General features: G+C 40.2%; 1 protein-coding gene across 2 annotated transcripts in view; it reads right to left on the bottom strand.

Moving 5' to 3' along the window:
- Positions 1–25,955, bottom strand: part of DYNC1I1 (dynein cytoplasmic 1 intermediate chain 1) — a 281,312-nt gene that overhangs the window by 126,344 nt on the left and 129,013 nt on the right. For both annotated transcript variants that reach the window (XM_006114494.4, XM_006114493.4), the window contains exons 7-9: positions 18,419–18,508; positions 6,094–6,256; positions 2,664–2,763 (exon numbers count right to left, since the gene is read on the bottom strand). In XM_006114494.4, coding sequence (XP_006114556.1) covers positions 2,664–2,763; positions 6,094–6,256; positions 18,419–18,508 — 353 coding nt within the window. The remainder of the gene's footprint in view (positions 1–2,663; positions 2,764–6,093; positions 6,257–18,418; positions 18,509–25,955) is intronic.

A 25,955-nucleotide genomic window follows, 5' to 3' on the forward strand; every position in this document is an offset into this window, starting at 1 on the left:
GCGGGCATCTCTCAGGGGTTAATGAAGGAAGTCCTGATGTCCAGATTCCCAATGAATGATGTCCAGGTGCTCTATCCTCCTTTCCAGAAGCCAAGGGTTAATCCCACAGACAGACCACACTTAGCAACAGGACAATGATTTTATCTGAAGGGAGCAAGCCCAGGGATGAAAACACCACTCATAGGTCCTGTCTACGTTAAAGATAGCTTTGTAAAATGTCCACTCTTTGCCTGCCTTTGTGATGATCACATGAGAATCATGAAGGACCAGGCACTGTGTGTCTGAACTCTGTAGCTTTTCACTTGTTTTTGGCTTTAGATTAGCTGATATGACCTTGTTCTGAACCAAAGAATGATTTCTCTCTTTTTTTTTTACATGTAAGTTGAACCTATTTGGGTATTTGCCTAAATAAAAGCTGAATAAGGAGTTAAGACTTTTACCCTTCTTCTGCAAAAGAATCAGAGGACTACTGAAATGACTTTAATTGTATGAGTGATCCCACATGTCCTGGCCCATATTTCAGAGGTGACTGGGGAACATGATAAAGTGTTTAATAAAGGAATCAATGTTCTTTTTATATTTTTTCCAGTTATCCTATTTGCCTTCGGGGTATTTTGCAGGAACAGTTTAATCACAGACAATTGAGTAATCATATTCTGCCATTCACATGATAGGTCAAGTACCCTTTTGTATACGAGGCATTGCATAATGTGTGTGTGAGCATACCATAAACCTCTGCTCGGCGAGATACCTCAAGCTTGCTTGAGTTCCTTCCCCATTATGTGCACCTCACAAAGGAAATGAGAGAAGCCAGAGTGCCCCCCCTGCAATGAAATGTAGAGTGGCACAGAGAATAGCTCAGCCTGCACATGCCAAAGAAAAACGGACTGAGGAGCTAATGGGATAGGAGGGCGGGGCCACCCCAGAACAAAGAAGCGGGAAATAGAACATGCTTATGTGCCTGAGGGGCTGAACAATTACATCTGGCAGTTTTCTAACTCAGCTTTATCTTGCTGTCCTGGGACTCCAGTAAAAGCTGCCTGCTAGGAAAATATCAGATAAGAATTCCATGTAATTTCCAGCTCCTGAACAAGTGAACAACCACGATAAGCATTTCCTCAGGCTTATATTTGATTTCTGTGTAAATCCATATGTGCTTAGGCCACCCACATGCCAGTACCTACCTCTTGTAAAATTTACATTCTTAGGTATGAGCGCAAAGGAATAAATTCTCAGTTTGATTCATGCAGAGTCAGTTCTATAGATGAAAAAAACTCTGTTCACTTGCAGATGAGATTATATCCTATTGTTCCTAAAGTATCTCAGATCATGTATGAGGTAACCAAAGCACTATGATCTATGTGACACATTAAAACTAAATTATGTGGGCCCCATGATTTAATACTGCACAATCTCTCTCTGGCTTCCAACCCCTTTCATTTAACTGCTGCCAATTCACTGCTCCTCACCCCCTCCCCCCCGCCACACACAAAACCAAACACACACACACACCTGGGGATATGGAGGGACAAAAGACAATCGTATTGTGCATTTAAGGAAGTATACAGGAGGATGGAGAGAAGATTATCACTAGTCAGAATCACTGTGTGTGTTTTCCATTGCTTCTCTCTGCCCCTGTACACTGCCCATCTACATAAATGTTTACATATTGAGCTTCAAAGATTCTCAGGAACAGGCACATTTCATTCCTTCTCATCTGCTGCTCCTGTCAGCTAGTCATTGCTCCTGCATACTTCAGAGACCTGCAGGAAGGAAGCCCCAGTATTGGAAACATGGTGCATTCTGTGGAAAGCTAGACCTAAAATCTTCAGTAAGGCCCTTTGTTTTCTGTAGAACTGCTGAAAATCACTGTGACAAAGTCAGGTACATTTAACATTTTGTAAATGTATTAAACATGAAAACACTCAAAATACTGAATTCTTTCTGCTAGTTCTTCCTGCTTGCAATTATGTTTACTTTACTTGGTTGCCAAATTATAAACTTTCAGTTGCCAGAAATGTTTGTACTGAAAATGTGTAACTAAATGGTAAAAGTTTTCAGGAGATCAGAAAGTGGGTACGTCTAGACTACAAGCCTCTTTTGAAAGAGATCATCTAGACAGCCACAAGAGTTTCGAAAAAGTGTGCTGCTTTTTTGAAAGAGAGCACGCAGGCAATCTGGATGCTCTCTTTCAAAAAAGCCCTGTTTGCATTCAAGAATGCCTTTTTTTTGAAAGAGCTCTTTTGAAAAAAGGTGTTCTTCCTGGTAAAAGTAGGTTTATCAATTAAAAAAAAAACCCTGCCACATTCTTTTGATTTAATTTCAAAAGAACGCAATGGCAGTCTAGATGCAGGTGAAGTTTTTTTTGAAAAAAGGCCACTTTTTTCAAAAAAACCCTATAGTCTAGATATACCCCGCTGGAGGTATTATCATTTGGGTAGGATTATTAAATATATAGTTTAAATATTAAATAATGATTTTTAACATTAAATACAACCAAAGGACAGATTCATAAGATCACTATTCTCCCCCTAAACACACCCACACTCATATATGCTTATTCTTCCGGATCCCAATTGTTGCCTAATTCCTAAAGGAAGTAAAATATTACCAAATAAAACTGAATGAAAGCTTTATATCTGGCTCACAACTGCAAATCTTACCTGAAGAGACCAATCCATACAGGTGACAACGCGATGCTTTGACCAATGCTCATCATAGAACTGACGATTAAAGGAAAGGTTGGCTCCAGCTTGAACATCTCTGTGTGGATTCAAACAACAAAAAGTATGTTTTAAACTACCAAGGCTTAATTGGCATGACCCAAAATGTAAGGATTTCTGACGGGTTTCCTTTTCTATTTCCCCAACTTCGTCATCTTCACTTAATAATCCTATCCTTCGCTATTTGGTCTTATGGGTCATTTTACCTGGGAGTAACACAATAATCAAATATTTGCAATTGGGACAAACTAGTGCACATATTTGACCAAAGCAGAATTGCTAATTTCCACAGAGACATATCCCTTCTCCATCCACCTTTCTCAGTCACTGTGGGCAACCCTCCTTGCTGTGATTCAGGCCCACAACTAGGGCATCTTCCTCAGTTCTATCCTCTCTCTTGATCCTCGCATTCAGGCTTTGTCTAAACCTTGCAAATTCTTTGTGTCACATCACCAAGACAGAACCTCCCCTATCCAAGCATACATCCAATAGTCTCATCCTGGCTCTCTCATCAGCTCATGTGGTGACTACTGCAACATCCTCTTCTCTGGGCTTGACAAATGCAATCTTGCCCCCAATCATTTCCTTTCGAAATTCTGCAGCAAAGATTATTTTTTTTAGTTCATTGTTTTGACTGTGTTACACCTCCCCTTGTATCCCTCCACTGGCTCTCCTTTCTGTATCCATCAAATGTGAGTGATTTGTCTTAATTTTCAAGACCATTCTTAGCCCATCCCTACCCCAATTATCATCTTCCTCTGGTTACTGAAATGTCACTTCCCACTTCTAATCAGCCAATGATTCTAGAATTTATCACCCACTTGTTACATTTTCTAGCAATGACCCCTTCCCGTGCTGCCTCTTATGCATGTCAGGAGCTTCCTGTAAATATCCACAAAGACAATTCCTTTTCCTCCTTCAAATACCTTCTTAAAACTCTGCTTCACTGTGATGCTTACTAAAAATTTCAAAACTTTTAGGCAATTGATGAACTGTAACGACTGTGTATCACACTGACCAGTATAATCTCATTGTTTCCTTGTGCTCTTCTATCTGATCTGTCTGGATCCACCTCTTGTTCCTTGACTTATGCTTAGACTGTAAGCTTTTTGTAGTAGGGACCATTTTTTGTCCAGGGTGTGTACAACACCTAGCACAATGGGGTTCTAGCCTATGGCTGGGACTTGTACGTGCTGCCACAGTTCAAATAATAATAATAATAAATAACACATCCCAAAGTGCCTATGAAATGTGCATAGTTCTCATACAACCATAATATGCCCCCGCTCCAAATCCACATAAGGTATCACCACACAAAGTATAATGAATGTCTGGTCTTATATATGTATTCCCCTATTCTATGTTACCTTCTTGTGTTCATTGTGGATTCACCCACTTTAAGGGTCCAAATAAGTTCTTTCATATGAAAGAAAACATCCAAACTCATTATTATGTATGGAGAGATGGACTCTTCACTAGCTCCAAACAGAACACCACAAAAAGGAGCAACCATGTGGAAGGGACACTGGATTCATACTTATGGAGATTCAGTGGCTGGGCAGCTCCACAGACAGGAAGTTGCTATGATTCCAACCCACAGACTGGAACAGTCCCCCGTGGGTTGCTTGACAACTAGCAGTTGAGAAGTGAATTTCCATCCCCCCAGCCCCACTTAGGTTTGTCTCTGAAAAGGGAATGGTGAATTCAAAATATTGGGTTCTTCAAAGTTGTATCTTCATGGTTCTTCTTACACTTTAGACAAAGAAACTCTTGTTTTAATTTAAAGGTATTTAATTATTGTGATCTTGCATTTACACAGCACCTTTCAGCTACATGAATCCAAACACTTCACAGATTTTACTAACGGGCTGCATAAGCTCTGTGTGTAGAGAAATCACTTTTATCCATCATAAGAGTGCAGGAGCCTCTAGGGTGAACTGAAGCCTTTGTTCAGTAGTGGACTGCAATGCTACTCAACAGCTTAGGGCAATACATGAAGAATACTGAATCCAATTAAAACTATGGGGGGAATTTTAGAGCTTGTCCACACAAACACTTAGCATGTGCCAAACGAGGGTATGAATCTACCATTCTCTAACCTGCCACTCAGTATCTGGCTGGGTGGACCCTGCTACCACACAATAAATATTCCATAATAATTTTTGATGTACTTCACCACAGAAAATGTAGGGCATAGCAGCAGAGTTCACATGACCACACCATGCTCAGCAGTCTCGAGTGTTGTAGATTTGCACCTTGGCTGGTTGCACACTCATTTACCATGTACACAAGCTCTCATTTAGGCAGAATGTACTTACTCCAGGTAGAAACTAGCTAAGATTTCAGTACTAATGAAGACAGGTGGTAAAGACCTTTTTTTTTAACATTGTTTGGAAGATAGTGCTATAATAAGGAAGAATTGTAATGAAGAAGTTGTCCTAAAGATACCACTTAATGATCTAGTTACTAGATGCAAAGGGTCAGTGTTTTAAAATAGTAAGGAACATTGGGAGATTTTCATCTCCAATATAAGTTAGGCTCATAAGCACTTTTGAAGAGCCCATGAGCTTTTCCACATATTTAGGTGAACTATCTGTAAAAATCGGGTCCAAAGTTTAAAAAGCCGTGTGAAAGGATAAATAATAATTAGAAGAAAAACTCAATTTTTTTCATCAAATGTCATCAAAATACTGACATTTTAATAACATGCTGGCTGTGTCTACACTGGCATGAATTTCCGGAACTGCTTAAAATGGAATACTATTCCGTTTTCAGTTTTTCCGGAAAAGGAGCATCTACATTGGCAGGCTGCTTTTCCGGAAAAGCCCTTTTTCCGGAAAAGCATCTGTGGCCAATGTAGACGCGCTTTTCCGGAAAAGAGCCCCGATCACCATTTTCACGATCGGGGCTTTTTTCCGGAAAAGACTACTGGGCTGTCTACACTGGCCCTTTTCCGGAACAGTGTTCCGGAATAAGGACTTATGCCCGAGCGGGAGCAGAACAGTTTTTCCGGAATAGTGGCTGATTTTGTACAGTAGAGCGTCGTTGCTTTTCTGGAAATTCAAGGGCCAGTGTAGACAGCTCGCAGCTTATTCCGGAAAAGCAGCTGATTTTCCGGAATAAGTTGCCCAGTGTAGACACAGCCAATAAGTTCTAATAAGAACTTTAAAAGAAATAAGAGTAATCAAGTATGATATTATTTTACAAAATAATTACAGATAGCACACGGATTATAGACTTTTAATTGTATCAACCTTTGAGAATTCATCATCTTTATACAGTATTCCATTTTTTAAAAGATGCACCTTTACCAGCTTTTTTTCAACATACACCAGGGTAGGGTGTTATTTAAAAAAAGGAAAAAACTGACCCATCTTTTTCTTCTACATCTCTGCCACTGTAGTCAAAGAATATATCTGCATCTTCAGCCAAAGCTCGCTCAATTACACGTATTGTCCGGTCAAAAAATATCAGGAATTCTTCTGAATGGAGAATCTGTTGTTTTTCTTCCTCTGTCAATTCTCTAGGAGGAGCTTACAAAGCACAAAGACAATGTTAGATTCTGGCAGCTGAGACCTTTCCAAATGAATTCAAGTCTTCAGTAAAAAAGAACTTTTTATACAAAAGCTCACTGCAGTACTAACAGGAATAAATCAGTGCTTTACATTTAAAATCATTATTAAGAATTATATTAAATGTATCTAAATATACCCCTGTATGCACAGAATTGTGGCATTTACACAGAAGATATCCTATGTCTTGCATATTTATTATTCTGAAGAGGAAAATACTTAAGACCCCAAATTAAATAAACCTTTCGTTCATATTTCAGGAAATAGTTCTGACTGACATTAATTGCAATACTAAATTTGAAAAAAGCATAACACTTATATAACAGAGAACCTGTCTTAAATGCCCTTTTAAAGCAGATAACTTTTTACGGCTAAAACAAAATAACCTTCTTAACTTGGTAAAAGTTATACTACAGCTTATTGTATTAAAAGAGCTGCCGGTGTTCATGTCAGACAATATTTCTGTTCTGTTCTTTCATTTTCTTCCTGGTGCAAATAGTAAATTTTGTTCTTGTTTTGGATAGTTTGTGCAACAGTGAAATAAATAGCTAAAGTACCTTTCTCATGTTAACAGTGAAGCAAACTCTAACAAACAAATGCTACTTGTCATGAAATACTTTATATTATTTGTAGAAGAACACTAAAACTAGAGTGCATGGACTTTCTGTACAAGTCCCTGCTTGCTGACACCATCAAAAGCTACAGAAAATCAAAACTTTTAACAGGCATAATATTTCAGAGCCAGATTCTGACATTTGAATAAAAAATATTCTTAACTCTTAAAAGACAAGCCATTTTCCAAATGAATGACCATTGGAAGAAATGTGACTACAGTACTTACATGCACATTGGGAAAGATTCCGTTTTTATCACTAAATGATGATATCCATCAATTTCACTGTACACACACAAACTGAAAAAATTATATTTGCATCAATAATAAGCAAAAATTACATTTAGGCAAACTAAGGAAAACGCTGTCTGAGAAATTATAAGAGTTTTATTTGAGGCTATTTAATATGTATATTTTGACATGTCATGTGGACTATTTGTGTTTTAACAATTATAAAAGTTTAACTTTTTGATTTTCATCATCTACTGTCATTAAATAAATATTGTCAGATCCTCCCATGGTCTGATCCTCCCATAATACTCGGCAATTGTTTAAAAAAACGTTTAAAATACACATTGATACTACAGGTTTCACCTCCCAAAACTGGCACTCTTTGGTCTAGCGAGCCCAGCAAACCTAATGGCAGAAGAACCAGCAGGGGGGCTGGGACCAGAGTTCGAGGCAGCCCTGGGCAATGGAGGACCAGGGCCAGAGCCCCCAGGAGCCCAGGGCAGAAGGGAGCCAGAGTTCCCGACAACTCTCTGTAGTGGGGTTTAGCAGGTGGCCAGGGCCAGATCTCCTGGCAGCCCATGGCAGCGTGGGACCAGAGCCCATGGCAGCCCAGAGTAGCAGGGGCGCAGGGGTGAGAGCTCACAGCAGCTGCAGCAATTCAGGGCCAGAAATGGAACCTGAAGCAACCCATGGCAGCAAGGGGCCGGGGCCAGAGCCAGAGCCCACAGCAGTCTGCAGCAGAGTGAGGCTGGGACTGGGGCCCACAGCTGCCCAGGGCAGCAGGGAGGGGAAGCTGGGGCAGGAGCCCCTGGCAACGTGGGGCTGAGGCCAGAGCCCTTGGCAGGATGGGGCCAGAGACAGAGCCCATGGTAGCCTGCGGCAGCGTAGTACCAGGGACTCAGTCCCCAGCAGCTGGAGCCTCTGGAAGCCTGGCTAGGGCTAGAGTCCATGGCCCAGCAGCTCTGGGGCTGGGGGCTGTGGCAGCCCAGCCAGGCAGGAGTCAGAGGCAATTCAGCCTGGCTGGGATAGGCAGTAGGTGGCTAGAGAGACAGGGGGGCCCAGCTGGGGCGGCAGCAGAGCCAGGAGCACTGAGGGGTGGCAGGCTGGGAAGCTGGTGGCAGGGGACCTCCCTTGATCTGGCAAGTTCCCTCATTCCAAAGGTGCTGGCCCAGGAAGGTCCAACTTGTACCAAAAAGTAAGGGCTCTATTTTGCCAAGTCTACATCAGATGGGTTTTTTAGGGTTGCACCCTCAATTGTCAATGTATGTGAACATAGCATATGGTTATATTCATTTATAATCAGTGACTAATGTATACAATGCCTAAGTTCTACATCTCCAAGGTACATTGCACTTTGCAGCACTAGAGCCTGACTCTTAGAGGCACAGAGCACTAGCAACTCGCAGTGCTGAGCAGGCAAAGGTACCTCCCAGAGCTCTGCAGCATACAAGAGAGCACACCCATTGCTACATGCCTTCACATTCCTCTTTATGCTGGTGGCCAACCCCGTCTCTGGTAGAGAAAAGGGGTGGGGACATGACCAGTGTTCCCTGTAAATTGTGCACTTGTGTGGCCACTCAGGAGAGATTCAAATGCTGCCAGGCGGAATAATCAAGTGCCCACAGCTAGATTTGTGTTTCTGCTGGTGGTGTTTCTACTGGTGGTGCACACAGAATTATTCTGAGCATAGATGGAAAAAATCCACACATGGATGGAAAAACCTAGCAGGAACATTGGCCATGACCCTGTCTCTTCACTTTCCTTTGTGGGATTGAGCAGTTGTAGCTGCAACTTGTTAGGGTGGTGGTGGGAACACAAGTGGGGATGGCTCTTTGTGCCCTGCTCCTCACCCTGCGTATTCATTCGAGGACCATCTACAATCAGGTCAGCTATAACAACCCTATTACAAAGTATAGGGGCCAGATCCTGTAAAGGAACTTTGTTGATTTACACTAATGGGGCCCAAATCATGAATAGGACATTTTCAATGTATTCCATCAGTTAAAACATGTTCTCTACAAGATGCACTGAGTTTGCCTTTCTTTTAAGGTTTAATAACCTGTTCATAATTTATAACTTGAGCATGGATATCAGTAGAAAAGGAAATTGAGATGTTCTTAGAGTTCCAAAGCTGATTACACCAAACAAACTCAGTTATTTGTAATGCGTTGTATGCTATCTCTAAAATGTTATAAATTGAACATAGTAAACTGAATAGCTGTGTTTATCAATATGTCATTTTAAACAAAATTAATCTTTGTTTTAGTTATACAGGCTACCTTGGGAAAAGTGTACAGGATTTACCTTTGGAAAATGCCACAGGTGTCATTGTAATTACCACAAATTAATCCCACCGAAGGTCTAAATTCCTAGCTGGCAAAACTCTAATGACTTCAGTACAGTTATGCCAGAAAAGAATTTGGCACAACATTTGTAAATAGGCCCGCAAACAACATATCATAGGAGAATAATCAGCTAGGAAAGTGTGTTACTCAAACTATAGATTCCAACTGAATCAAAGGTCTTCTATGTCAGAGCTGATGGTTCAGATTTTTGAAAAATATCTCACAGTCTCTCCAGTTAAATAGCAGCAGCCCAAAGGTTAGTTCAATATACTTGGGTTTACCTTGTATTTCTGAGAACACCTCGAGAGCACTGATATTAAACTGTAACTTCATACCTTGGTGCTCCCTAACACTTAATGAAACTCAAAATGACAGAGTTCAAAGCTACACTTTGAAACTATGCTCCAGTTGTTGAGCAGTAGTATATAGGATTTTTGTTTCAAATGCCAGACTGACACAGCTTTGCACACACCTTTTGATATTTTTTTGCCCCCGCTAGCTTTATGTTGGGTTTTGGTCTTAGAAAGCTTGGCACCACGCTGCATCCAAGAGGGCACAGGAAGCCATATTTGCTCTCAGATACATGGATTCATAAAGATAGCATGGAGGTAGCAAAAAGCAGAATAATTATCTATGGTTCTCCCCAGCACTGGAGCACTGGAGAATCTGAGCACTTTGTAAACTTCACTGTGTTTATTGTCACAACACCCGTGTGAGGTAAGGAAATACGATTATCGCCCTTTTACAGCTGTGGAACTGAAGGGCAGAGAAAGATGACTTACCCAAGGTCTTTGGCAAAACAGGGAACCAACCTGGGTTCTCAAGTTCCAGAGTAGCGCCCTAATCACTGGGGACCCTTCCTCTTACGTAATAATGTTTGTCATTTATAAGTCTGTCCTCAACATCCTAATTGCTCTACAGGTTTAAACAGATTCATAGTGCAGCCAAATATGCAGCAAGTCATAGGGGCCAAACTTACCTCAGACAGACTGAAATATGTGTTTGATGTTTACTGCTCATGATCCAGTGTTATATGACTTGGAGTATGAGCAGCGCTCTGAAAGCAAGAGCTCAGAAATAACATGGGAGAAGTCAGGGCAAGAAGAAGCACCAAATGTGATTTTGACTTTCTTTGATAGTATGAGAGATGAAAGAACATCTGGAAGTAGAGACCTGCATGGGACTATTTTTTAAATCCATTTCTGTTCCACCCTGCAGTGTCCACTCCCCCATCACAACTGCCCCTGAATTGTTTCTTATATTTGTATCCCAGTTGCAAAAAATGTATGTCCTGCAAATCCTGCAAGAGACGCAGATTCCCCAATGCTACTAAAATAAATGTATTCACTAAATTATAAATATATATAGAATTTAGACAGAGTTTTTACCACTAAAAGAATAAACAAGTATTGCTTGAACCGTGTAAAAAAATGTGGGCTGCTGAATGATTTTAAAAAATCACAATTAATTATGAGATTAAAAAATAATCATGATTGCACTTTTAATCACACTTTCACAATAAAAGGATTTCATTACAATACTTGCATGAGATGAACTGAAAAAAATTCTTTCTTATCTTTTTATAATACAAATATTCGTAATAAAAATAAGATTGAGCACTTTGTATTTTGTATTGTAATTGAAATCGATATAGTTGAAAATGTTGAAAATTACCCAAAGACATTTATAATAAATTTAAATTTGTATTCTATTATTAACAGTGAGAGTAAAATGGTGATTAATTACAATTATATTTAATGTAGTTAATTTGTTTTGCATTAATCGCTTGAGTTAATTGTGATTGACAGCCCTACAAAATATTTATCCTGTTATAATAACATCAAATCTCTTTCTACTCCTTGCTTAAATTTAACCTTTATTACGGATAAAATCTTTATTAAAGAGAAAGAAAACCTTGCTTTATATTGCTATTCTATTTATGACAAATTAAGAGATGCAGTGTTTTTTTGCAAATTACCACAGTCTGGTTTATTTGCCCACCCAGTTCCGCCGACCACAAAGTACATTTTACCTGCTCCCACTATTACGGCAGCAGGTCATATAGGACCCGTAGGATTCTAGCCCTATGGCAGAGCTCTACCTGAGACCCATCCTAACGAAGATTACTGACATCTCCTTTGACAAAAGGTAGGGGGATCTACTGCCACCTGGCCTACAAATATAAACGGGGGGTGAGGGAGGTGGAGAAGGGAGCAAAGAGGGCAATTGCCCCAATCCCCAGAGATTCAAAGGGGCTCCCAGCCACCATCACTGCTTCTGTGGTGGTGGCCAGAGTCCTGTACCCTTTTGAATTGTCACCAGAGCGCCTCTCCACACAGCTCTGAGGGCTGGGAGAGGGGGTCATGCTGTGGTCTGGGCATCCTCAGTCCCGTCCTTCCACCCTTGACTTCTGGGGGGTCACTGTCGACAGACAAGATATTGGGCTAGATGGACCTTTGGTCTGACCCAGTATGGCCATTCTTATGTTGGGGGTATGGAGACCCCCTCCCCCGACCTTGCTTGAGGGCCCACATGGTTGTCAGCCCACTGACTGTCATCCCAATGTAGGCAATAGACTGCTCAGTAATAAATAACTCATTATTCCACACCACAGACAATGCCATCTACTGCCCAGGGTATAACCTCCTTTTTCTAGGCTAGTTATTTCAAGCTAACATGAAGGCCTGCTAAATAGATATACTCTGGGATTGCTTGAACTAGTCTAAACTTGCACAGCATCTGGTCCATGTAGATAGATTGAGAGAGAGAAAGATGCACAGGGTGGGAGAGAAGTCCTACCCTCAGGCACCAGAGCAACTGAATAGTAAGTATCTGTAGTCTGTGTCACAGCCCCGTGATCCAGTTCCCAGTGTCTCTCCCAAGCCAGACATCCCTCTCCCACTGTGCACTGTGATATTACCGGTCCCCATGGAGCTACAAGCCGGATAGGGGGCATATACATCCCCTGCATGGCCCTCCTATGCAGTGGAACAAGAGACAAGACAAGAGAACAATATGTCTTTAAGTGCATTAGATGGAGGCATTGCATGTAAGAAAGGAACAACTTGCAAAAAGTTCATGTTGACCTACTGTTGTAGCCACTACTGTAGAGTAATTAGCACTAAATGAACTCATCTGGGGAGGAAGCCTGTAATGAGACAACATCATCAAAGGATTGCTTTCCTAGTATTACAAACAACAAGCATGACAAGACAGTGAAAAAAAGCATAAAAGGAGAGAAAACAAATGTGAAGGCAAATGGTAAACTAATTTTAAACTCCAAATGCCTAAAACTCTCTGCAGCTTGGAAATATAAATTCTTTCCTTTGAGCATTTGCCAGTTCTATTTGCCCCCTTCCCCTCCACCAAAAAAAATCAGCAGAAGAGAAAAAGGAAAAAAATAAACAGCTTGAAAACTCCAGAATAGTGATAGAAATGTAGCCCTGTTAGTCTGGGGTAGTTGAAGCAAAATGCAGGACAATGTAGCACTTTAAAGACTAATAAACCATCTTGTTAGTCTTTAAAGTGCTACATTGTCCTGCATTTTGCTTGAAAACTCCATGGCATTCATGGGCAATGGAGACATGAATGGCTGAAGTTTTGCAGGATCGCCCTCCTATCTAGCGATAATCTGTGTGAGGCTGAGAGTCTATTAAACCCTCTTCAGTATCAGAAACACGTTGGCTAATGTTTGTAGGACATAAACAAGCTTGTCTCATTCTTCTTGCTGATACTTCAGATGCTCCTGGCAATATTAAGCTTCCTACTGAAACCTTTTTTTCATGTTTCATTCAGCTGCCTCTGAAGTTTTATTTGAGGGGAGCTCTGCTTACAAGAAGTGTTAATATCACTTTTCTAGTGCAAAGCACTTCTGCAACTAGTGACAAATACACCCAAGTCCAAGCAGAAAACTGAAACATGCACGGTTGCTTTTTTTAATACGAAGATTTTTCCACCCATTTATCTTTCAGAGCTACTTCCATTTTACCCCCGATCCTTATCCCTGTATGACCATTACCTTGAATAAAATAAAAAGGTTCTGTGTAATTTTCTGCAATTTTTTTCCTTTCTGGCAGCTTACAGATTCTTTGATCTCAGCCTTCAAGAGACACACACATTTCTTCTGAGAAAACTAGGAGAAGGCTAAGTGGCTGATCAAAGTATTCCCCCCTCCCCTTCCCTCAAAGGCCTTGTTCACCTGGATGTGCCCATAGCATCTTCACAAATTATATTTGACGGTGCAATATTTGGCTTCATACTTATTTACTATATAGAAGAAAACAAAAATATATTATTTTCATACCACTTTGATGTTAAACACAGGTTAAATAATACCATATTTAGTTTACCAGCATCAAGTGAGTACACATTTTTATTTGCTGGAATGTAATAAAAATAGTTGTAAAAAATGTGGACCAAATTCTGCTCTCTTATAAAAATGTGGTAACCCCATTCACTTTGTACTGAACTGGCTAATGTGTATGTGCACCTATGTCTTCTACTGGGTAGAACCAACTAGCTAAATAATGCATAGGCTCTATACTGCTGATTGATAACAGATTCTTATTAGATAGAAAGAGGGTCCAACTTCTAGCCCCACTTCGACTGTGAAGTTCTGATGGGCCACAGTGTGATGCATAGTGACAACCATGAAATCCTAGGGGGCCATGATTTCTTATAACTTCAGTGGAGTTGTATCATGTAACCATAAGTAGAATTTTGGCCTGATGTCTCTGGAGCTGTGTGGGTTCACAACAAAAGTCAATAAGCTCTCTATACACATTTTAAAATATGATTTTTAGAAATGTAGACAGACTATTTCAGAGGGAAAATATGATGTGCATCCAGAAACCACAATGAAATATATTCTACACTGAACCAAATATATTTAAAAAATAACAAAAATGGAACAAGACATGAAAGCAAGTTATTCAATATGTAGCTATGAAAATTAATGGCACTTTATCACTCTTCACCTATATTTTAAAAAAAAGTTTTAAAAAATAATGAAAGAGGGAGCAAGCTTATCATAAGGGTATAGCTATGACCAGAGATAGGCATTCTTAGTGAATGAACGTTTCCTCTAAAGATCTGTATTACCATTTGCGAAAAGCCAGTTTTAAAGTTAAGGAGATCTTAACTAAAGGTGAGAGGACAAACACAATGCTTGCTCTGAACAGCTGGGAGTCTAAGGCCTTGTTTTTGCAATTTAAATACACAGTGGACTGCTACACCTATACAGAGTTCTGCTGATGTCAATGGAGTTCCACACAGATGCAGCATTCCTCCTACACATTGTAAATTGCAGGGCCTACATTAAAAGCTCTATATAGGTTAGATCTCTTAGGCAAGTATAAATATGCAGCCCAGAGTAAGGCTAGAGATAACGAGGTTAATTCAGTCAGGGAAGGTGAGGCCCACTTCTAGCAGCTGATCTGGAAGTGTGAACACTAAGAGAGGAAAAACTGCTTTTGTACTTGGCTAGCCATTCACAGTCTTTGTTTAATCCTAAACTGATGGTGTCAAATTTGCAGATGAACTGTAGCTCAGCAGTTTCTCTTTAAAGTCTGGTCTTGAAGTTTTTTTGCTGCAGGATGGCTACCTTTAAATCTGCTACTGTGTGTCCAGGGAGATTGAAGTGTTCTCCTACAGGTTTTTTTATATTGCCATTCCTAATATCTGATTTTTGTCCATTTATTCTTTTATGTAGGGACTGTCCAGTTTGGCTGATGTATCTAGCAGTGGGGCATTGTCAGCACATGATGGCGTATATTATATTGGTAGATGTGCAGGTGAATGAGCCAGTGATGGTGTGGCTGATCTAGTTAGGTCCTGTGATGGTGTCGCTGGTGTAGATATGAGGGCAGATTTGGCACCGAGGTTTGTTGCCTGGATTGGTTCCTGAGTTAGCGTTACTGTGGTGCGGTGTATAGTTGCTCGTGAGAATTTGCTTCAGGTTGGCGGGTTGTCTGTGGGCGAGGACTGGCCTGCCTCCCAAGGGCTGTGAAAGTGAGAGATCATTGTCCAGGATGGGCTGTAGATCACTGATGATGCGTTGGAGAGGTTTTAGCTGAAGAGTGTAGGGGATGGCCAGTGGTGTTCTGTTGGTTTCTTTCTTGGGCTTGTCTTGTAGTCGGAGGCTTCTGAGTACATGTCTGGCTCTGTTAATTTGTTTCCTCACTTCCTCGTGCAGGTATGGTAGTTTCAAGAATGCTTGGTGAAGATCTTGTAGGTGTTGGTCTCTGTCTGAGGGGTTGGAGCAGATGTGGTTTTACTTTAGTGCTTGGCTGTAGACAATGGATCATGTGACATGTCCGGGATGGAAACTGGAGGCATGAAGGTAGATAGTGATCGGTAGATTTTCAGTATAGGGTGGTGTTTATGTGACCATCACTTATGGTGTCCAGGAAGTGGATCTCTCATGTAGTCTGGTCCAGGCTGAGGTTGATGGTGGAGTGGAAGCTGTTGAAATCGTGGTGGAATTCTTCCAGAGTCTCCTTCCCATGGTTCCAGATGATGAAGATGTCATCAATGTAGCGTAGGTAGAGAAGGGGTGTTAGTGGAGAAGAGCTGAGGAAGCATTGTTCCAGGTCAACCATAAAAATGTCGGCATATTGTGGGGCCATGCGGGTGCCCATAGCGGTGCCACTGGTCTGGAGGTATATATTGTCACCAAATCTGAAATACTTGTGTGTGAGGATAAAGTCACAGAGCTCACCAGTTGTGCTGTGGTATCATCAGGGATACTGTTCCTCACAGCTTGTATTCCATCTGTGGGATGTTTGTGTAGAGAGCCTCTACATCAATGGTGGCTAGGATGGTGTTTTCTGGAAGATCACCAATGCATTGTAGTTTTCTCAGGAAATCAGTGGTGTCACAGGGAGTGCTGATGGCATAGGGTTTGAGTAGAGAGTCCACTTATCCAGACAGTCCTTCAGTGAGAGTGCCAATGCCCGAGATGATGGGGCGTCCAGGATTTCCAGGTTTGTGGATCTTTGGTAGTAGATAGAATAACCCTGGTTGGGGCTCTCAGTGTGTGTTGATTTGTTCCTGTGCTCGTGTCGGGAGTGTCCTGAGCAGATGGTGCAGTTTCTTAGTGTACTCCTCAGATACTAGACCTTTGAATTGTTATTCTATTTCTGATGCCTACAGATAGCCCTTAAGGGAGGCTTAAGTGATGTAGATAGCACTGAGCTGGCCCACTATACAGTGAATGAATTTTTGTTGTCACTATGAAACAGATCCAATAACAGACACTGATCCTGCATGCATTTATGCATGTGATTGGTGCCATTGATCACTATTGTGGTCACTATTCCTGTTGGTAAAATTAAGCATATACACATATTTGGGCACCTATAATTCATTAAGAAGGACTCAGATTTCCTTTTGAAAATACCCAAAACTCAGAAAAACTCAGCTGGCTTAGAGAAAAATGAAACTTAAAAGGGCTGAGGTCAATCTATTAGGTTTTTTTTTAAATGAGCCTATTTTTGAATTATACACATGTAAAAATTATCTGTCTCCCGCTTTTCCCTCTCATGATTCTTTTACTTTACACTCCTATAACTCACACAAGCTCAAGCTGATTTTTTTAAATCTGTTAAAAAAAATGTGTTCCCTGAGCTGAAACCAAATTTCAGCCCAGAGCAAATTTTTATGGCTGGGTTATAAATCCCTGAAAAACAGGATTCATAATGGAAGTGCTGACACAGCCTTAACTACTATATAGCAGTGTGAATGGCGCCACTATAATATCTATTAGAGATTCTTTAAAAAGTTTGCAAAATATTGTCTTGCCTTGCAGAAAAAAAGAAGCCAGAGTACTTAATGCCAACATAAACATGCTTTTAACCCATTATGTGCTAATTTGCAGAAAAGCCATTAATTCTGAATAAGGCTCACAGAGTGCAGCACTGGCAGGAAATGTTCTTCAAAAATCCTGTTTGACTTGCAACATGGTTTTAATCACTTCCATGAAACACAAAAGATGGCTTCAGACTGAGTTTTGCTAAGAACACGAGAAGGGGGGTTGCTTTAGGGAGGCAAACAGACTTGTTTAGGGATAAAAGGTAAAGAAACATAGCAAACATCATTTGATTCACAGTAGCAGCATCGGTGTGCTGTCCTTTCACCTCTACCACCACTCATCAAGTTTGCTTACTGTCCAGCAAGAGTGAATTTACTCACTGAGTATTAGCACCCCGCTAAGACTGTCATTTGCCCTTGTTATCATCCTCTGTTTTGACTTCTGTGGTATGAGTGTCACAGAGACCACCGCTACCAAAACTTTGCACATCCATCACTCACATGAGATAACAGCCTCTGCTAATCAAGGAAGGAAGCCAGTGGTCAAATGAAACACTTAAACTAGACTAAACTATAACAAAGAACTTGATGATGTTAGTTATGGCACTCATTCAGATAAAACAACATGAGGGCTCACTTGCAGGTATGCGAAGAAATAAAATAAATAAGATATTTTTGAGACTCTATTTAGGTTTTCTTTCTTTAGCCCACTGTCTCTTCCTCCTAGGTTTCAAATATAAGTATTTGGATTCTCTTTATGTGGTAATTGAAGGGAAACTCCATGACTCAACATACGTTGAACACTTTCCATGGTATTCAGCAACGTTCAGAGAATTCCTGGTATAATGCAGAAAAAATGTCTTAACAGCCTCTTTTGCTTATGCTCCAAGATGGTCAGGCCCATTTTGTGCATTCTCCAGATATCAATTCCTTCTGCACCTTATTTCTTTTACATCACTAACCTAGATCTGCATCAATAGAACTATTTAAAGTTTTCAAAATTGCCAGGCTGCTATTTTGGCACTACTGCCAATAGTAAGCACTGTACATGATGGACACATGATGGTAACTATTTGCAGGATAGGGCACTTAAAATGATAATAAAATCCTATTTTTCACACATACCTTCTTTCACCTCACGTTTCTGTTCTTGATTTTCCAACTCTGAGTCGTTCCTTGCCTTGGGTTCCACGATCTCATCATCGTCCTCATCCTCTAGAAAAAGAAATAAAGAATTATAACTCTCTGTTTGAGTGGGAGAAGTTCCTCCTGGACATCTTGTAGCCATTGAACCTGTTAGTAAGCATAACTACAACAAATATAAATGAATAAATTACCTACAAATGTCCTTCTCAGAAAGTTCTCAAGAGCCAGAAAGACAAAATTCTAGCATTAGACACCTGTTACTGCCACTCCCTCTGGCGACTTTCCATCTCAAATGTCTTAAGAATGGTTCTCTGACCCCAGAGATGATTTCTTGGATGGCATAGGAATAGAGGCAAACATGTGTCAAGCCTGGCAGCTATTCCACAAGTGGAACACCTGTTATCCAGACACCTCATTTCCAATTCAATTCTCACCAGATTAATTTGTCTTTTGACCTACAGGAAAGGGTTAAATAGAAGTCTGACCTCAGGTCAGATGCCAGTGGCAAGCAAACAAGCAGAGTACAGTTCTGAAAAGTCATCACCATCAAATGGGAGAACACAGCAACCAAAAGTGGCATTTGAAGTTTAAGAATGGTTCTTGCATTAATATGAATTTAATGAACACTTAAATTTGACACATGTCAGTTACTAATGCCAGATGTTTTATTGACCTTCTCTGACCTATGCAAATCTATCTCTTTCTCTCTGCCCTCCTCCTTCCCTCCATTATATAGTCACCCTTTTTTCCTGGAAGGACAAAACTGTCAATTCTTTTCATGAAATTGTCTGAAGTTACAAGGGATGTGATTGTTCAGACCAATGTGCAGACTGAAAGAAACAAATCCAAATTTCACCCAAATGGGAGCTCTGTCCTGGTCCCAGCACTAGCAATGCAATGCACTCCCCAGTCCACAGGTGCTGCACACAGCAAGACACACCCATGGAAAAGTGATCATGATATACAGAAAAAAATGGCATAGTCAAGACAAAGTAGTCTACACTGCATGACCATGTTCCATACACACAAACTGGGGCCTAGATACTGTGGTGCTTTATAAATTCAATAGATTAAAAGGCTAAAGTACAGACAGTGTGGAATATGGAACTGTGAAAAAAACATAAATGAGCTATTGAACTCTAGTAATTATTGCATTGGAATAAGCTGGGGGAAAGGACATTGATCTCCACAGTTGCATGCTGCAGGACAATTGAGCATCGACACAGTACTGGAGTCTTTCTTTATCTTGGAGAATGTATGGTGTTTTGATTTGTGTCATATGTGCCCATAGCAGTGGATCAAATGCTATGGTTCCTTTGTGACTTCACCATCAATCTGCCTATTGACATAAAAGGCTGGGTAGCATTTCTCTAGGCATGCTTGTTGGATCCATGATCTAATCATGTACTCTTAGCCGCTGCAATTGTGGCATCTGGCAATTCTAAGACAAATGTATTAGGGCCTGGAAGCAGGATTATATGGTCAGTGCCTTGACCCTCCCATTCTGGGCTCAGCATGACTCCCCTGCCTATCAGCCTTTCCCTGTGACTATTGGATGCAGGGATGGAATTCTACTTTGGTATTTTCTGAAATAGATTTTTCCATGGCTTGTTCCTCTCCCTGCATCCTCAAGGTATGTCTAGACTACAGAGTTTTTCCAACAAAACCTGAGTTATGTCCACACTGAAAACACGTTCTTTCGACAGAAAATTGAAAGAACAGAGGGGTTTTTGTGCAATTAATAGTCCTCATTCTATGAAGAAGAAACCTTTTTCTGAAAGAGCTCTTTCACAAAAAGGCGTGTGTGGATGGGGAAGAGGGAGTTTTTTTGGAAGAAGAAAGAAGAGGAAAAAGCACAGGTGCCCTGGTGACCATTCTGTCCATAGCAATCACTGCTTACATGTGAAATAGCATCCAGGCAGTCTGGACACTATCTTTCAAAAAAGCGCATTGCTTTTTTGATGCACTTCTGCAGTGTCTACGCTCTCTTTCGCAAGAAGTTTTTTCGGAAGAGCTTTTCCGAAAAAAGCATCTTGCGCATAAAGCCTGTAGTCTAGATATAGCCTTGGGGAACAATCTGTGAACCAAGAAAAAAAATGTATAAATAAGGATAAGATGACAGGTATGCAGGACTTCCTAAAGCATATATATGCAAATTTAATACTGGAGTTCTGTTTCTATATCTGCACACAAAAAGCTTTCTATCTTAATGCAAATCCTTCTATGTAACAAATGCGATTTCTTTAGATTTAATTGCAGAAATATTTTTTAAAATATGTGAAATGCTTGTTTCTAAAGAAAATGTGAAAATTTCTGTACACCGACACACATTTCAGTATATTGATTTTGCTGGATTGCAACTCCTAAGGGTTTACAATAAATTACACATAGGATATTAGGTGTGTGAATATTGGGTGGGTCTCTTTATACACACTCATTTAAATAAACTTACATTAAGAGACTTTAAGGTTGCAAAACTAAATACTAAAAAGCTAGGAAATGGCCAAAATTAATATCTTAATTCAGCCCCTTTATGGAATTTTTAAACTTTTGAGTGCTTAGCCTCATTTTTGGGTGCACTGAGCGCTCACAGCTACAGCTGAGGTCAATTGGAGCTGTGATTTTAACTTACAAAGTATCATAAAAAAGCTATGAACCCTGAAAACCTAAATGGTTCAAGCTGGGCACCCAAGATTGGTGGACTTTTCTGACATATGTGGGTTTTAACTGCTTTTCGTTTCTTTCCCCCAGCTGTAAAATGGGGGTAATACTAACAATACCCCTGCCTCACAGAGGTGGTATAAAGATAAATTATTTAACATTTATGAAGCACTCAGGCTATGACTACACTGCAGGCTTCTTGTGCAAGAAGCTTTTTGCAGAAGAGAGCTTCCGCAAAAACTTCTTGCACAAGAGTGTGTCCACACTGCAAAAGTGCATTGCAAAAATGATGTGCTTTTGCACAAGAGCGCATCCCGACTGCATGGACTCTCTCACAAGAAAGCTCTGATTTCCATTAACAGAATGGCAACAAGGGCAGTTGTGCTTGTTTTGATAGGCTGCTTTTGAGCAAAATACCCCTGCTGACTGTCCACACACACCTTTTTGTGCAAAAGCTCTTGCGCAAAAAGGAGTTATTCCTTGTAGAAAAAGGAATACCGGTACCACAAAACTCCCTCTGTTCTGTCGATTCACTGTAAACTTTCTTGTGCAAAAATGTGCTTGAGGTATGGACACTTCGCGAGTTTTTGTGCAAAACCAAAAACTTTGAAGTGTAGACGTAGCCTCGGCGACAATGGTAATGAGTGCCATAGAACAAAATATCCAGAAGAAGATAAAAGCATTTGTATTCAGTGCAGGGTTTGGCTCATGTATTAAATAATGCCAGACACCACACATTGAATTAAGAGGATAAAAACTCATTTACTGAATGACATAGGAGTCCTCTGGAAAAAAAAAACAACAGTATGTGATGATGGCATTATTTATTATTTATTTGTATTACTGTAGTGCCTAGTAGCCCTGTCATGGAATGGGATTGCATTGTGTTAGGTGATGTACAAACACAGAACAAAAAGACAGTCCCTTCCTACATGCATCTTTGGAGGCTGAACTGACAGTGCACAGGCAACCTTACATCTGGCATTCCCACATTTTCTTGGCTCTGCATCCTTAACATTCTCCTAAGATGGTTCTTTTGGGTGTCTTTTTCTTAGCCATGATTAAGTTAATGTCAACGTTACACTTTTCATATTGGACAGTTTGTGGCTGTCTATATTCTGACTAAATTTTAAAACCAAGAAAAACTGCATACAAATAAGAACCAGATCATTTTGCATCCCATAAACCATCTCTCTTTTGCCAGGGCTGTTCAATGGCCCTTTTTCATTCAAACTAAGTCTTGATCCAGTGTACTGGTAATAGAACTCTTTGTATAACTTGATTTGAGTTATTGCTGTGACTCTCTAAAACTGAATGAACTATACATCTAAAATAGTATTTTAAGTCATTCTCAACATGTTTTGAATTCCACCTCACTCTGACGGAGTCCCTCTGTAAAGCCCCATCACTTGAGCTTTATATGGCAAAAACTGAATTTCTCCAGCTATTCATTCTTGCCTAACATTACTCCATTGGAATATACAATAGCAGCAAGTATGCATTCAAATGCAGGTGAACCCATGGGTTATGAACACAAGTGGGCTTCTGCCCTTCAGAGTGTACGTTTAGGCTACGGCGTCCAGGTTTTTCAGAAGAAGATATGCAAATCACGCTCGCATTTGTATATTTTCTTCCGATTCTTTTTGCGGAAGAGGTTCTGTCATATTTGGCTCAGTGTAGATGGGGCCAAATGTCAGAAAAAAACCCTCTTTTACAAGGCCCTGTAAACCTCGATTTACGAGAAATAAGGGGTCTTGTGAAAGAGGTTTTTTTTCTAACATTTGGCCCCATCTACACTGGGCCAAATAGTGGCAAAACCTCTTCCGCAAAAAGAATCGAAAGAAGATATGCAAATGCGAGCACGATTTGCATATCTTCTTCTGAAAAAAAAACTGGTAGTGTAGCGATAGCCTTAGAAAAAATAACATTTCAAAAGCATAAACATGTGGCATCTGCTCTTTCTTCACAGTTCTGTAAATCAGGAGTAACTCTACTTAAGCCTCTGGTGTAAAACCCATGGAAGTGAAATCAGAGTCAGAATCCTGATGGGTATGAAAGAAGCCATCTCAGAAAAGAGGTAGGACTACCAAAAATAACAAATTCTTACACTGAGCTTTCATCCCTAGATCTCAAAGCACTATACAAAGGAGGTCAGTGTGATTATCCCAGTTCACAAAAGTAAAAACTGAGGCCCAGAGAAGGGAAGTTACTTGTCCAGTCCTAAACAGACCAGTATTAGAGTCACAAAAAGAATCCAGATCTTCTGAGTTGCAGTGCAGAATCCACTAGGCCATGGAGCTTCTCACTGTAAATGTAACATTTCTCATTGTCATTGGTTCTTAAAAATGAGTAGTCCTGTGGCAGCTTAGAGACCAACAAAAATATATAGGATCACAAGCTTCCGTGCGTAAGATCCACTTCATCAGATGTCATTGGTTCTGTGACCTGTTGCTGTTTATCAAGATATTCTGCCATTTGGTCAATGGAACCAAATCAGGAATTACCATGGCTTGACATAGTTAGACCTAACAAGCTCTCCTTCACAGTTCAGAGCTCTGTGACACAACAAGGGGACAGTTAGACCTAAATACACCTTGTTGGATTTAAGCATAGACTGCGTCTTTCTAACATGACACTTTGGATGGATCTCATAGCCCTGATTTTCATTTGGGCCACCACCTGGTCTTTACTTTGACATTCACAAACACCTGTGCTCGTGGTTTTGCATTCACATGAAACCGAGGGAGAAAGTGGTAACATTTAAACATTTAGATCTCTTGGAAATAGGTAGCTAGAGTATCCAGGTGTCACCAAATCCTCCAATAGTTCAAAAAGGGAACAACATTAAAGTTAGTTCCAGAAAATTAGGCCCCACATCTGTATATGGCTGAACTATTTATTATCTATCTGGGCTAAAGAATTTTGAATCATTATTATTTTATATAGTTTTACAGCATGAAAAAGCATAGTAGGCACATTCAGGACAAATACAGAGAAAATGTTTCCTGACTCAAAGAGTTTATAATCTAATTTTAATCTAATGTAATCACATATAAGATTACATATAAGATGTTTGTTTATGTTTTATTTCTTGAGGTGTGTGTTTCTCAGATTAGCCCGTCTAAATTTTGAATGTTTGCCTTTGAGTATGTGGTTTCTTTTCCTATGCAGTTAGCAGTGTTACTGCTCAAACAGTTTACCAAGCAGCTAAATATTTTGTAAAGATTTATGTAAAGCAAAACTCTTGCCTACTGATATATGTGCACCACCAATTCAACAGCAGACAGCATGCTCTGCATTGCTCCCTTAGGTATGGGATTTACACCTTCACAGACCTGCACCTTTGAGACTTGTTAAGAAGTCACAACTCCTATGTATTGTTTTCTGTTTCAAGAGCTATACTGAATGACACTGACAGTGCAACTTTTAATTCTATGTAGTTACAAATAAAGCCTTTAGTAAGAACACACCTTAAATATAATAATTTTTCACAGCAAAATAATGTATTTTATTCTGAGTCTCACTGGCTACATCTACATTGGCATCCCTTTCCGGAAAAGGGATGCTAATGAGATGAGTCGGAATTGCAAATCCGCGGGGGATATTTAAATCCCCCGCGGATTTGCAATTCCGACTCGTCTCATTAGCATCCCTTTTCCGGAAAGGGATGCCAATGTAGACACAGCCACTATGTCTATGAGTCTCGGAGGGGTAGCCATGTTAGTCTGTAACTAAAAAAAGCCTTAAAAACAATGGTCCTGTAGCACCTTAAAGACTAACCAAAAATATATAGATAGTATCATGAGCTTTTGAGGGCACAATGCACTTCTTCACATGACAAATATGGAGCTAGAGGCACAGAGCTTTAAAGAAAAAAAAGAAAAAGAGGGGAGAGAGGGAGGAGAAAAAAATTGTCAATTAAAGAGTCTGTGCTAAATGAGGCTAATAGAATGGGCTGTAAGTACCCAATACTTAGCTTTTGATGTCATTTGGGTGTTGAATATAATGGCCCATCCAGTTCATGTCTTTGTTTAAGCCATGAGAGATAGTGTCAAATTTGCATATGAAGGCCAGTTCCACAGATTCTCTCTTTAGTTGATTCCTGAAATTACTTTGTAAGAGAAGAGTCACCTTTAAATTCATTAATGAGTGCCTAGCATGTTAAAATGTTCTCCAACATGTTTCTGTGTTTTACCATTTTAAATATCTGATTTGTGTCCATTAATCCTTTGTTGCAGAGACTGTCCAGTATGGCCAATATACATGGCAGAGGGGCATTGCTGGCACTTGATGGCATAGATCACATTAGTGGATGTGTAGTTGTATGGGCATCTGGTGTGATGGTTTATGATGTTAGGTCCTTTGAGGATGTCCATATTTGTCATCTGAAGAAGTGGGTTGTACCCATAAAAGCTCATGATAATATCTATATATTTTTGGTTAGTCTCTGGGTACTATAAGACCATTGTTGTTTTTTAAGTTTTTATATTATTATCAGAATCTGGTAGTTTATTATAAAAAGTCTTTGATATAAAGAATCCGTTGTATACCGGCTGCGTCTAGACTGGCAAGTTTTTCTGCAAAAGCAGCCACTTTTGTGGAAAAACTTGCCAGCTGTCTACACTGGCCGCTTGACTGTGCGCAAAAACACTAATGTAAGATTGTCAGTGTTCTTGCGCAAATACTATGCTGCTCCTGCTCGGGAAAAAACCCTCTTGCGCAAATGCTTTTGCGCCAGAGGGCCAGTGTAGACAACTAAAAACTGTTTCGCGCAAAAAAGCCCTGATGGCGAAAATGGCGATCGGGGCTTTCTTGCGCAAAACCGCATCTAGACTGGCATGGACGCTTTTCCGCA

This window comes from Pelodiscus sinensis, chromosome 2, assembly GCF_052426305.1.
Source record: "Pelodiscus sinensis isolate ZL-2025 chromosome 2, ASM5242630v1, whole genome shotgun sequence".
In the NCBI taxonomy this organism is placed as follows: domain Eukaryota; kingdom Metazoa; phylum Chordata; order Testudines; family Trionychidae; genus Pelodiscus; species Pelodiscus sinensis.